This window comes from Phyllobates terribilis, unplaced genomic scaffold (genome assembly GCF_046119375.1).
Source record: "Phyllobates terribilis strain yellow unplaced genomic scaffold, ASM4611937v1 Scaffold_3__8_contigs__length_932513732, whole genome shotgun sequence".
Taxonomy (NCBI): Eukaryota; Metazoa; Chordata; class Amphibia; order Anura; family Dendrobatidae; genus Phyllobates; species Phyllobates terribilis.
In genome coordinates, this window is record NW_027362763.1 from 501,705,245 (window position 1) to 501,719,266 (window position 14,022).

Here is a 14,022-nt window from a genome sequence, read left to right on the forward strand (position 1 = left end):
CCAAAAAGTAATTGTCCAAAAATGTTATTGCTTTTTTATATATAATTTTTTTTTCAATAGTTTGAAGCTTCAGTTTTATCTCTCTGCTAGTGTTTGACTAGTCTCTCACTGCTCTCCTCACTGTTACTCACTTCTCCCCTCCCTCAGAAGTGTAATAATAGGTGCAATAAGTAATAAGATTGCTGGCAGTCCATTTTGCTTTGCCCAATATTAATTTGAGCTGTTTTTTTTTTTCAGAGAAGATGGTGATTTCAGGAGGCTGGGTGTGGAGGTGGGGAGATGGGAGTTACTTGTAAGTGGAGAAAGAAACATAATTCTCTGAAAAGATCTATTACTCTTATAGTAGTTTGTACTATTGATTTATTTATTGAATTTGTTAAAATGACACTGACCATTTGTTGCATTTATGTCTGAAACCTATTCTACAACCTCCTATACATTAGTCTGGCTGAGACTTCTGGTCCCACCAAAATAAGGAGTCTATAACTTGCTGAAGGGTGCTGATATTTGTTGTAATGCAACCTCTGCTGTGAGGCTTTGCCAGGGTCATACCCTATTTAAACGCCTCTTCTAGCTGCCAGTTATAAATTGTTTCTTCCCTGGTCTATTTCTTAGTTTAAACTATTTTCTGGTATTTTGTTTAGTTTCTGACCTCAGCTTATATTTTGACTTTTTTTAGATTTTCTTCCATGACCTTAACCTTCTAGCAATGACCTAATGACAACCCTTCTCTCTATCAGTTCTTTCCACTGGCCAGAAGCCACTTCGTGGACATAATCCAGGGTGCTTAGCGTAAGCCCAGATCCCTGTGTAGGGGCTAAGGGGTGGTGACCTGCTAAATATAGCGGTTTGTGCCAGGCCTGTCTGTGGAAGTTCTAATAGCTGTCAGACTACCACAAACAGAGCTCCATTACACAATTTTTCTAAGACATTCATTGATTAGCATTGAGAGATATAATCAGCAATGAAAGAGAGTCATTTTTCATTATTTGCAATTATTTATCTATTTTCATAGTGTCAAGAATCAATTTGTCCCCCTCCATCCAATAAGGCAAAGTTATCTGACTTAGATCAAATTGCGAAGCCTGTGAAAAATTGAAACTGAAGAACATTCGACTTTTGTTAGTGTAAGTAGCCGTCTAAATAGTTTTCAAAGAACTGCTCCCAATTCTTTTAATTTATAAATATATCAATATATCAGTTAATTTGTGAATGTACAGCAGAAGGAGTGTATTAATCACACTGCTTCATTGTCAATTAATAGTTTCAGTTTATGTTTTATAGAATATTATTTTCTACTGCAAAGGCATTCACTTTCAGTCAATGATTTAATTATAATGTGTTAATAATAATAATACTTATAGAAATACACAAGATTACATGCATTAAATTCACTTTTACTATCAGGAACTTTTATTATTGAAGGCATTAATTTACAAGGTTTTATATTTGATTACTTTTTCTTTTCTATATTATGCTTATTGGAAAACAATAGAATTTCATGGACATAATAAAAAAACACCACTTTATTGTTAAATAATTGTCCTAGTTTATACTTTCTTCAATATTATGATCTATTGTAAATGCATTTAGAATACTGTAGTTGTTAATTATTTTTTTAATTATGATGTATTGAAAATGATGTATTACTAATAATGCCTTCAGAAATAAACAAGGTCATGCTACATTAGTTTTACATTTGCCATATGGAGCTATTATTAACTTTTTAAATTATTCACTATATTTTAATACTGTTTTTTGTTGTATGCATTAATACGTACAGTCTTATTTATATATAAATATAATAAGCATTGTGTATATTAAAGAAAACAATATTATTTCTTGAATTAATCTAATTTAAAACAATCTAATTATATTAACGTAACCATTTAACTCTTTTGTAAATTAATAAAGTATAGGGATTTACAATACATCTCTGTTTTTACTGTATATCTTAAAGACTAGGTTTTGGATCACTACATTAAAAACATTTTAGATTGAAAGTTGAGCACTCCTGTTTTCTCCTTGATGACTAGATTTTTTTTTTAATGGAATTTGAAAGAACAGAAGGAAGGAAGCAATGAAGGTAGGTGGGAAGGAAGGAGGAAGGAAAGAGGGGTTAGTTGAACTCCCTTAAACAATATATCCCTCAAACCCTAATTCTTGGAAAGTTGCCTTCTGTACTCGCAAGTAGAGATGAGCGTTGTTCTACTCGAACTGTTCGCCAATCTCAAATTCGAGCTGTTTTGGGCGGTGTTCGAGCCGGTCGGCGAACACGAACAATTTGAGAAAAATTCGGCTGTTCGAGGTTATGTTCGATAACTGTTCGTGCACCAAAATCATAACTGGATTTTTTCTCAGTAATGATGAAAATTAATGTTAATACGCAGTTTGAGTGTACAGCGGGGTGGGGGGAGGGGCAGGGGATGGATCTCTGCAGGAACAATGAAGATCTCCATTTTTTTTTCTCTTTCCCGCATTTGCAGTGGGGAGGTGCAATCTGTCAGCCTATCAGCAGCGCACACAGGGAGCGAAGTGCTTTTTTTCACACAAGCAAGGGCATGTGTGATTGGCAATGTATGTCACATGTCCTTGCCCTATAAGACCAAGCCATTTTCCCCGTCGCCACCATTTTCTCACTGCTGCAGCTGCGTGTTAGACGGCACCGCTGTTGCTGTGTGTGCTATACCTTGTTAATTTCAAGCCAATTTTCGCACAAATATACAGATAGCTTGGGAGTAGGGAATAGTTGTGATTGCAGTCCTTTTAAGGACTAGGTTACAGCATTTCCTACGACTTTTATCAGGCAGGTCTGTGCTCTTAAATAGATAGATTGTGGGAGTAAAGACTAATTGTAATTGGAGTCCTTTTCAGGACTAGGTTACATGAGTTCCTATCAGTTTTTGCCAGGCAGGTCTGTGCCAGTGCTGTGCAAGTTTTTTTCACAGCATTTGGCTGAATCTAGCAAAGCTAATCCTTTTTGGCCTATTGCAGAGTGTGTTAGTCAGTGGAGTAGCCTGTGTTGCAAGATATACCACCTGTGTATAGAATACCAATTTTTTTACTGCACCTAGTGAAGTAAAATCTTTTGGGCATAGCATCATTCTATTAGTCCATCTATACTGACCTCCATCAGGTTGCAAACTAAATATAATTTTTTTCTGCATCTAGCTCTGAAAAAATATTTGGGCTTCTAGCAGTGTGTGGGACTTGGTCTATTAGTCCATCTATACTGACCTCCATCAGGTTGCAAATTAAAAATAATTTTTTTCTTCATTTAGCTCTGAAAAAATATTTGGGCTTCTAGCAGTGTGTGGGACTTGTTCTATTAGTCCTTCTATACTGACCTCCAGCAGGTTGCAAATTGAATATAATTTTTTTCTGCATCTAGCTCTGAAAAAATATTTGGGCTTCTAGCGGTGTGTGGGACTTGGTCTATTAGTCCATCTATACTGACCTCCATCAGGTTGCAAATTAAAAATAATTTTTTTCTGCATCTAGCTCTGAAAAAATATTTGGGCTTCTAGCAGTGTGTGGGACTTGGTCTATTAGTCCATCTATACTGACCTCCATCAGGTTGCAAATTAAAAATAATTTTTTTCTTCATTTATCTCTGAAAAAATATTTGGGCTTCTAGCAGCGTGTGGGACTTGTTGTATTAGTCCATCTATACTGACCTCCATCAGGTTGCAAATTAAAAATAATTTTTTTCTGCATCTAGCTCTGAAAAAATATTTGGGCTTCTAGCAGTGTGTGGGACTTGGTCTATTAGTCCATCTATACTGACCTCCATCAGGTTGCAAATTAAAAATAATTTTTTTCTGCATCTAGCTCTGAAAAAATATTTGGGCTTCTAGCAGTGTGTGGGACTTGGTCTATTAGTCCATCTATACTGACCTCCATCAGGTTGCAAATTAAAAATAATTTTTTTCTGCATCTAGCTCTGAAAAAATATTTGGGCTTCTAGCAGTGTGTGGGACTTGGTCTATTAGTCCATCTATACTGACCTCCATCAGGTTGCAAATTGAATAAAAAAATTTTCTGCATCTAGCTCTGAAAAAATATTTGGGCTTCTAGCGGTGTGTGGGACTTGGTCTATTAGTCCATCTATACTGACCTCCATCAGGTTGCAAATTAAAAATAATTTTTTTCTGCATCTAACCCAGCCAATAGTTTTGGCCTAATACCACAGTTTGGCCACTCAGCTCTGCTCGGTTACCATCCATTGTTTTTTTGTGCAAACAACTCCAGAGTTGTGAATTAGTTAACCACCAAAATGAGTGGAAAAAGGCCTGCTGCTGGTGGAAAGGGGAATAGGCGTGTTGGGAAGGGGAAAAAAGGTTGTGTCCGTGGGGTAGGTGCAGAAGAAAGACCATCTTCCACCCAAACTAAAATGTCTACTTCTTTTAGCGGACAATGTGATAAGATCCCTTTCTTACGGCCACGCCAATCGCTACAAATTCCAGATGAGGCACAAAAACAGCAGGTGCTTCAACGGATATCAAGTGCTCCTTTAAGTGGGCTCTCCTCCACATCAACTTCAACATCACAAATACTCCAGTCCTCAAAGGTGTCACCCAAATCGCACTTGCTTCCTCACAGCTCCCAAATCTCCAGCTGCCCGTCTGAGTATGAGGTAGAACAGATGGTTGAGTCTGCAGAGCTGTTTACTCATACTATAGCCCGGGAATCAGAGGTCGACTCCAGCGCTTCTGTGAATCCAGACGAGGAAATGATCTGCACTGATGCCCAGAATCTTTATGAGTCGGATCCAGGACCAGACGCAGAAGGTTCTGACCATAATGTAGACCCTCATTCCCAAACTGTAACTCCTGTTGGTGGAGACAATGAGGAAGACGATGATAAGACTCAAATACCTGATTTGTCAGGGCAGGAACAGGTTGGCTCTGAGGACGACGGGTGTGATAACGCACAGGGTGATGATGATGAGGTCGGAGATCCCACTTACTGTCAACCCACAGTCAGCCAAGAGATGAGGTCAGCAGAGGAGGTGGAGGAAGATGCTAGTGACGACGAGGTCAGGTTGCGCCTTCCTGGACAGAGACGTAGTACTGGAAGCACGTCAACAACTGCATCCTCAAACACAACTCTGCCTCTCACCACAAGTCGTGGTGGCTCTTCAGGTCGCATGGGTGCTAAGCCTTGCATAGCCTGGGCATTTTTTCAGATCGATAAAGATGACCCAACTCGTGTTATCTGTAACATTTGTCAGCAAAAGCTAAGTAGAGGCCAAAAAATACATAGTTTGAGTACTTCATGCATGAACCGGCACATGGACATGAAGCATAAGTTGCAGTGGGAAGCTCAGTGTGCTACAATGCGGTCTAGCCGGCCGGGCCAACCACCGTCTGCCATATCTTGTACATCCGCGGCCTCTTCATCCTCTGTGACTGGGGGGACAGCAGTCACACCTGTTTTGGGGCGCAGACCTGCCACCTCTTTACCCGCAACAGCCAGCGTGATTGGCAGGTCATCATTTTCTTTGGAGGTGGTAACACCAGCTGGTCTTGAGCGCTGTCCGACATCGATAGCACCACCTTTGGATCAAGGCAACCTAACATGTCCGCCTGCACCTTCCTCACAGACCGGCAGTTTGCCGGGGACACCCTTATCAACCCCGTCTAAGCACAATAGCCAGCCCTCGGTCCCTCAGATGTGGACAAGTAAAAGACCATTTCCTCCTAGCCATGAGAAAGCTAAGAGGTTGAATTTCACCATCTGGAAGCTCTTGGCTACAGAAATGCTGCCTTTCCGCCTGGTGGACACAGAGGATTTTCGAGACCTTATGTCCGTCGCAGTGCCCCAGTACCAGATGCCCAGTCGGCACTACTTCTCAAAGAAAGGTGTGCCTGCGCTCCACCAGCATGTCGCACACAACATCACCGCTTCTTTGAGAAACTCTGTGTGTGACAGGGTGCATTTCACCACAGACACTTGGACGAGTAGGCATGGACAGGGGCGTTACATGTCGCTGACTGGGCACTGGGTAACTATGGTGACAGCAGGACAAGGGGCTGCTGTCCAAGTCTTGCCGTCCCCACGAGTTGTGCGTCAATCCTCTTTATGTCAAAGTTCCACCACTGCTTCTGCCTCCTCAACCTCCTCTCGGTCTTCCACCTGCACCCAAAGCCTGTCTGGTCATGCCACAAGCTTTCTAACTGCGCAGAAGGGATCCTGCACACCTCCTTACTATGCTGGCAGTAGGGCTCAACGTCATCAGGCGGTTTTTACATTGAAATGTCTGGGAAATGTGAGTCACACAGCTGAGGAGTTGTGGTCAGCTCTGGAGAACCAATTTAATGAATGGTTGTCTCCACTGGACCTGAAACCAGGGAAGGCCGTGTGCGACAATGCTGCAAACCTGGGTGCGGCCCTTCGCCGGGGCAATGTCACACACGTGCCTTGTATGGCTCACGTGTTGAACCTGGTTGTCCAGCAATTTTTAGCCCACTATCCCAGACTAGATGGCCTTCTGCAGAGGGCACGGTCGCTGTGTGCTCACTTCCGCCGTTCGCATCCCGCAGCTCAGCGACTTACATCTCTACAGAAGTCGTTGGGCCTGCCACTTCACCGGCTAAAATGCGATGTGCCTACCCGGTGGAATTCAACTCTGCACATGTTGCAGCGACTGTGGCAGCACCGACAAGCCCTGGTGCAATACGTTCTGACGTATAGCCTGGGCCAACGAAATTCAGAGGTGGGGCAAATCACGCTGGAGGAGTGGTCTCAGATCAGGGACCTATGCACCCTTCTGCACAGTTTTGAAATGGCGACGAAGATGTTTAGTGCTGACGATGCCATTATCAGCATGACTATTCCGGTGATTTACATGCTGGAGCACATGTTAAACAGAATTCGGAGTCAGGTGGTGGCACAAGAGGAGGTGGAGGAAGTAGAGGAGGAGGAGTTGTATGCGGAAGGGCTAACATCTGCAAGGTCCAGACGGTCGGCAGCACCAAGGCGGCAGGCATGTGAGGGTGGGGGAGATGGTTTTACCAGGGCGCATAGTAGCAGCCAAACTAGTGAGGAAGGTGCAGGAGCCCAGGAAGAAGTGGAGGACGAACTGATGGAAGACTCACCAGATGAGGGAGACCTTGATCACATTTCTGTTGTGCGAGGTTGGGGGGAGAGGACAGAGGAAGGAAGCATGATTGTTACCTCGCCACCAACACAACAGGGACTTGGTGCTCCTGGATGCGCAACACACATGAGTGCCTTCTTGCTGCACTACCTGCAACATGACCCTCGAATTGTGAGAATTAGAAATAATCCTGACTACTGGGTTGCCACACTGTTAGATCCCCGGTACAAAAGTAAATTTGCAGAAATTATTCCTGCCATAGAAAGGGATGCACGCATGCAGGAGTATCAGCAGAGACTGTTGCAGAATCTTACATGTGCTTTTCCACAAAATACCAGTGGTGCACGTAGTGAATCTCACAGTTCCAACTTGCCAACCGTGGGACCGTCAAGTGTTCAGCACTCAAACCGTGACAGAACCACAGTATCTGCTGGTAACATCAATTTTGCGGAATCATTTCACCACTTTTTTAGCCCATCCTTTGCAAGGCCACAGGAGACAAGAAGTCTGAAACATAGTCAACGCCTAGAGACGATGGTACAGGAGTATCTCCAAGTAAACATTGAAGCCACGACTGTGTCACTGGACCCTTGCTCTTTTTGGGCTTCCAATCTGGATAAATGGCCGGAGCTAGCCACTTACGCCTTGGAGATCTTGTCATGCCCCGCAGCCAGCGTTCTGTCTGAACGTGTGTTCAGCGCTGCTGGTGGTGTGCTGACAGATAAGCGCACGCGGCTCTCCACTGATAATGTAGACAGACTCACGTTCATAAAGATGAACAAATCATGGATCCGAAATGACTTTTCTACCCCTGTGTCATCCTGGGGAGAGTAAAAGCTTGATGATTGGTTAAAATCACCCTACCAACCGTTTTAAGCTTTCAAATTACTAATCATGTTTATCTGTATCTTGACTGGAAAATAATTTGGGCTTTGTAGCAGTGTGCAGCACTGATCCTATTAGGCCATCTATACTAAAGCTTCACCAGATTTAAAATTAAAAATAATTTTTAGCTGCATCTAGCCCGGAAAATAATTTTGGGGCTCCGAGATGCGCAAGGCACATAAGTGCCTTCTTGCTGCACTACCTGCAGCATGACCCTCATATTGTCAGAATTCGAAGTAATCATGACTACTGGGTTGCCACACTCTTAGATCCCCCAAACTTTTCGATCAACCTTTTCATTTTAATAAAGACCAAAAAAATGGTCATTTTTGAAATTATAAGCATTAGCAGGTTGTTAGAAACTGAAATCAAACAGTTTTCAACTCAAAACTTTATTCTAGGTGATGTTACATTTTCACATAGGACCCCTTGTTCGAAAGGAGCTTCTGAACTCTCTCGTCCATTGAATTTGTCAGGTTTTGGATGGTTTCTGCTTCAATTGTTTTGCATGAGGACAGAATACCCTCCCAGAGCTGTTGCTTAGATGTGAACTGCCTCCCGCCATCATAGACACTCCTTTTAATGATGCTCCAAAGGTTCTGAATGGGGTAGAGGTCAGGGGAGCATGGGGGTCACACCATAAGTTTGTCCCCTTTTATGCCCATATCAGCCAGAGATGCAGATGTTTTATGTGCAGCATGAGATGGTGCATTATCATGCAGAAAAATGATCTTGCTGTGAAATACACGGTTCTTCTTCTTGAACCATGGCAGGAAGTGCTGTTTGAGAAAATCCACATACATTATGGAGTTCATCTTTAGCGCCTTCAGGGATCCTAAAGGGGCCGACAATCTCTCTCCCCATGATTCCAGCCCAAAACATTACTCCACCTCCTCCTTGTTGGCGCTGTAGCCGTGTTTGCGTGGGGTGTCCATCAACCAGCCATCCTCCACTCCATCCATCTGGACCATCGAGCGCTGCACGGCACTCATCCGTGAACAAAACAGTTTTGAAATCAGTCTTCATGTAATGTTTGGCCCACTGGAGCCGTTTCTGCTTGTGTGAAGTGGATAGAGGAGGTCGACAGGATGGCGCATGCACAGCTGCAAACCTCTGAAGGACCCTGCATCTTGTTGTTCGGGGGACGTTGGAGGCACAAGCAGCTTCAAAAACTTGTCTGCTGCTATGACAAGGCTTTTTTGCCGCTGCTCTTTCAACCTGACGTAATTGCCTGTAGGAAAGAGTCCTCAATTTGCCCTTATCAGCACGCACACGTGTGTACTGTGAATCAGCTACATACTTCTTGATTGCCAAGACACTTCATCCTGATCATCGCACAATGTTGATTGTAGTCATGCCTTGACCTAAACACTCCACAATTTGTTGCTTCTCAGCAGCCGACACATCCTTTTTCTTTCCCATTTTGGCAGAAAATGTAGGCTGCTTAATAATGTGAGAGAGCCTTCTTAAGTAGTCTTGCCTTTCATTGGACACACCTGCCAAACTAATTAGCACAGGTGTCTGCAATTGCTTACAGTGATATAAAGAGCCCTGACACACATCACCATCAATGAGTTTAACTGACAAACAAACAAATTCTTCCCTTATCACTCCTAAACACTTTTTGTATAATAATTTGGAACGCAGTGTACATGTGCTTTTCCACAAAACACCAGTGGTTCACGTAGTGAATCTTACAGTTCTAACTTGCCAACCGTGGTCTGTATGGAGTTGTTCAATAAAGGGCCCAAAATTAAGATAACATAGATGGGAGAGGTTTCTATGAATAGGAATTCCTAAGTATTTGATACCCTGTGAGGGCCAGGCAAAGGGAAAGTTGGACTGGATGGAATCCTATATGGATTTGGGGAGGGAGACATCGAGGGCCTCAGACTTCGCTGCATTGATTTTAAAATTTTACCATGTAACAAAGTGATCTATTTCAGCCATAACAGCATGGATGGATATATGTGATTGAGTGATATATACTAGGACATCATCAGCAAATAGAGAGCACTTGTACTCGGTGCCTCCCACCTCAATCCACCTAATATTGGGGTTATGGCGAATTGATGAGAGCAGGTGCTCCGTCACTAGGATGTATAAGAGAGGGGACAGAGGACATCACTGCCTTGTCCCATTGGTGATTGTGAAAGGTGATGAAAATGTTCTGACGCACCCCCTGGGCCTTGGGACACCCGGAGCCGGACCCTTTTTGGTGGATGCTGGTGGTTGTAGTCTTCGTGGCGGCGACCCAGTTCCGTGGCTCAGGGCGGTCAAACCAGTGGCGGAACTATTTATGTGGTTTTGATGTTTAAATGTCCGACTACGCCACCCGTGGATTGCGGTCAGAGTGAACCGCCGCTACAGGGCAGACCACTGAGGCTGGTGTTGTGGGTGCAGCAGAGCGTAGCATAACTCCCCACGGGAGGAGTATAGCCTCAGGGCAGTGTATGCGGAGGATGGGGGTGATGGTGCAGGGCAGCAGCAGTAACGACACGGAGTCAGTGATGCAGTTCAGGGCCTTTACTCACAGTTCTTATTATCCAGACCACGTCTGCAGGTAACGGCTGCCCACGTCGTACTGTGCTCACCAGGTGAGGGGCTCAGACAACTCCCAGATAACTTTGGAGCACTTCACAGGACCCCCTTTGTGTGTCCTTTGTCTGGCCTTTCTTACCAACACTTCTGTCCGGCTGCCTCAGGCCTCCTCTTGGTAAACTTGGCGCCAGTTTCCCTGACCCTATGTGGTGCCTTCCTAGCGGGTGTAGCGAGGGGCTGCGCCACATAAAATGTCAGAGCCTCCGGTTTCTAGCTGAGGGTCGTTTCCTGCCTCCACTAGTTCGGGGACCGGTCTCCCCCTTTGGCCTGACCCCTCCACGCAGGTGGATTTGGGCGTGCGGTGGCGACTCGCCCGTCCGCACCCCTGGGATCCCTTCATTCCTCGTTCCTGGAGCCTTCTCCGCTCCTCTTCCTTCCTTCTCCCTCTTCCAGGCCTGGGCCTCTGTTACTAGGCCTGCCTCCGGAGCAGAGCTCATGCAGAGCCCCTGCTCCCTGCCACTTCTGCTCAGACTTCTCTGCACTGAACTAAGATGGTGCCCACCTTTTATATTCCCTTCTCAATGCACCCAGGAACTGCTTCCTCCCTGCTCCTGCACTACAGGGTTCCCCTTCCTCAGTGTTCCCTCCCCCCACTCCAGCCAGGGACAGGGACTGTCGTGCCCATCTCAGGGGCATATTGGTCGCCCTGCCCCACGGCAATGTGGTGTAATGCATGCAGGTGTCGGGTCCTGATCCACACTCCATCCTTACCTGAGAGTGAGATATCACACCTCTGGGTGAGGTGCAATACGTCTTTAGCAACCGAGCCCTCAGGGTGCTACAGTTCCATTTATCTTCAGCCTAGGTGACGTATTGCGATACAGGGCCGTGATTTTGGCTATAAAAGGGTCCCCTAGACCCCTACCCCAAGCTTTTTAAGAGAATCATATATGGCGTGCCAGGAGACTCTATGGAATGCTTTCTCAGCATCCAACGAGAGTATCTAATTACAAATTTTTAACTGCATCTAGCCCAGGAAATACTTTGTGCCTAGTAGCAGTGTCTGCTAGTAAGCAGATTATCCCGGCTGTTAAGCAAGCTGCACCACCTGTAGTTTAGACACTTAATTTTTTCAAAGGAAATGCTTCGGGACCATGGGATACTTAGTGAAGAGCATCAGGAGGCACCCCAAGGCATAGGGGCTGGGACTGGCAGTAGGATGCCTTGCGGTGGACAGCCGAGCTCGATCCTTATAAAAGCTTTTTAACTGCAGCAGCTTTAGTGGACGCTACTGGAGCTGGAATTACCGCGGCTGCTGGCATGAGACTTGCCCTCCAATAGATCCTTGTAAATGGATTTAAAGTGTATTCATTCAAATTAGAGAGACAATTTAAATTAAAAAGCTTAGAGCTGCCTCCACCACAGGGGGGCTCGCTCGACCCACCAGCGGACAGGCACCAGTATTGGGAGAGGGGGGCTGGCCGTCAGGGTTCACCGCGGCTCTGGCACAAACCCGGCGACACGGAGGTGGCACGGGCAGGAGCGGACTGGCCGTGTTGGCTTCTCACTTTTTGGATTTTAGAAGGGCATGACATGCCTATATCTGTGTCTCCCCCTCCTTTTACTCCTCCACCTCTTTTATTTTCGCATGACTATATGTACTTGTCACTTTTCCATGTGTTAGTTATGTCTTTTGAGCAGTTTGTCAGCTTTTGGACACCTTTGAAGGTGTTTTCTATGTGTTTCTATGTGTTTTTGTTTGCCTGCCATTGGTTTTAACGGTGTTCGAAGGTGTTCGACGAACAGTTCGACGAACAGTTCGGCGAACACACGGGTGTTCGACGAACCGAACCGAACTCGAACACTACGGGGGTGGCTCAACACTACTCGCAAGTTTGCAGTATTTTATTGAGCTTATAATGTTTTTACAATAGACATAAAAATGACACCAAACTTTATGCATCACATATCAAATTGATTTTGCCCCCACCATCCAACATGAGACCTCTGTAATGAACAAAGCCTTACTTTTTAAATAAAAATATTAAATGCAGTAGAAACAATGTGAATAATACCGTATGTAATGTAAATATATATTTTTTTCATTTACAGTTTGTATTTACCTTTCTTTCTTGTGGCTGCTTCAAGTTTCTTTTCTGTAGTATGTAGAAAGAAAAACATTTACTATACCTTTAGTGCCTCACATTGAGATTAATTGAGTGCTAATAGTAAATACAATGTTTCAGTTTTCAGCTTTCATAAAAAAATACTTATACTGTAAAATTGCTACAAACACACACCTTTCTTTGATTCTGCCACAACTTCTTGTTTCTTCACTGAGATCTCTAAAACAATAATGAATAGATAAAAGTAAGTAAACACCTAAAGCAAAGTTAATAATAGGCAAAGTTACCAATGTATTTTTATTTTAGTTCCATGAAGTGAAGCTCTAGGTAAAATTAAATTAGAACACTATGTATTTCCTTCATACGCCTAAAATGAAAATAAAGCAATCTTGCAATTTTCAAATCGATTTGTCTTATCCTTCTTTATAGACCTATGATTCTCCTTGGGTAAGTCAGCTCCAGGTTTATGCGGACCCTTGGGCAACAGAGTCATAGCAAGCCTCTATTCGCTTTTGACTTTTCCTGCTCACTTTTCAAGATTTACAACTTTTTATTTTTCGATAGATTTCAAAGCTTGATTTTCAAGGTACAAGCTGTAGTTTTTTCATTACTATATGGGACCATACGACTTTCCGATCTCTTGTAATTCTCTAATCTCTTTGGATGTGAAGGTAACAAAAAGCAGCAATTATGACATAATTTTTTCATTAATAGATACATATGCGATAAAATCAAATATGTTTATTTTTTAGATTTTATTTATGTTCCCGGAAAGCGGGATGATTTGTACATATATATATATATATATATATATATATAGTACAGACCAAAAGTTTGGACATACCTTCTCATTTAAAGGTTTTTCTGTATTTTCATGACTATGAAAATTGTACATTCACAATAAAGGCATCAAAACTATGATTTAACACATGTGGAATTATATACTTAACAAAAAAGTGGGAAACAACTGAAAATATGTCTTATATTCTAGGTTCTTCAAAGTAGCCACTTTTTGCTTTGATGACTGCTTTGCACACTCTTGGCATTCTCTTGATGAGCTTCAAGAGGTAGTCACCGGAAATGGTCTTCCAACAATCTTGAAGGAGTTCCCAGAGATGCTTAGCACTTGTTGGTCCTTTTGCCTTTACTCTGTGGTCCAGCTCACCCCAAACCATTTCGATTGGGTTCAGGTCTGGTGACTGTGGAGGCCAGGTCATCTGGCGTAGCTCCCCATCACTCTCCGTCTTGGTCAAATAGCCCTTACACAGTCTGGAGGTGTGTTTTGGGTCATTGTCTTGTTGAAAAATAAATGATAGTCCAACTAAAAGCAAACCGGATGGAATAGCATGCCGCTGCAAGATGCTGTGG

The 14,022-nt window shown here is 43.7% G+C and overlaps 1 protein-coding gene across 50 annotated transcripts in view; it reads right to left on the reverse strand.

The window, feature by feature from the left end:
* The window catches only part of TRDN (triadin), a 1,346,604-nt gene that overhangs the window by 312,187 nt on the left and 1,020,395 nt on the right, over positions 1-14,022 (reverse strand). For all 50 annotated transcript variants that reach the window (XM_073675989.1, XM_073675970.1, XM_073675994.1 and 47 more), the window contains 2 exons: positions 12,829-12,873; positions 12,652-12,684 (listed from right to left, as the gene is read on the reverse strand). In XM_073675989.1, the coding sequence (XP_073532090.1) occupies positions 12,652-12,684; positions 12,829-12,873 (78 nt within the window). The remainder of the gene's footprint in view (positions 1-12,651; positions 12,685-12,828; positions 12,874-14,022) is intronic.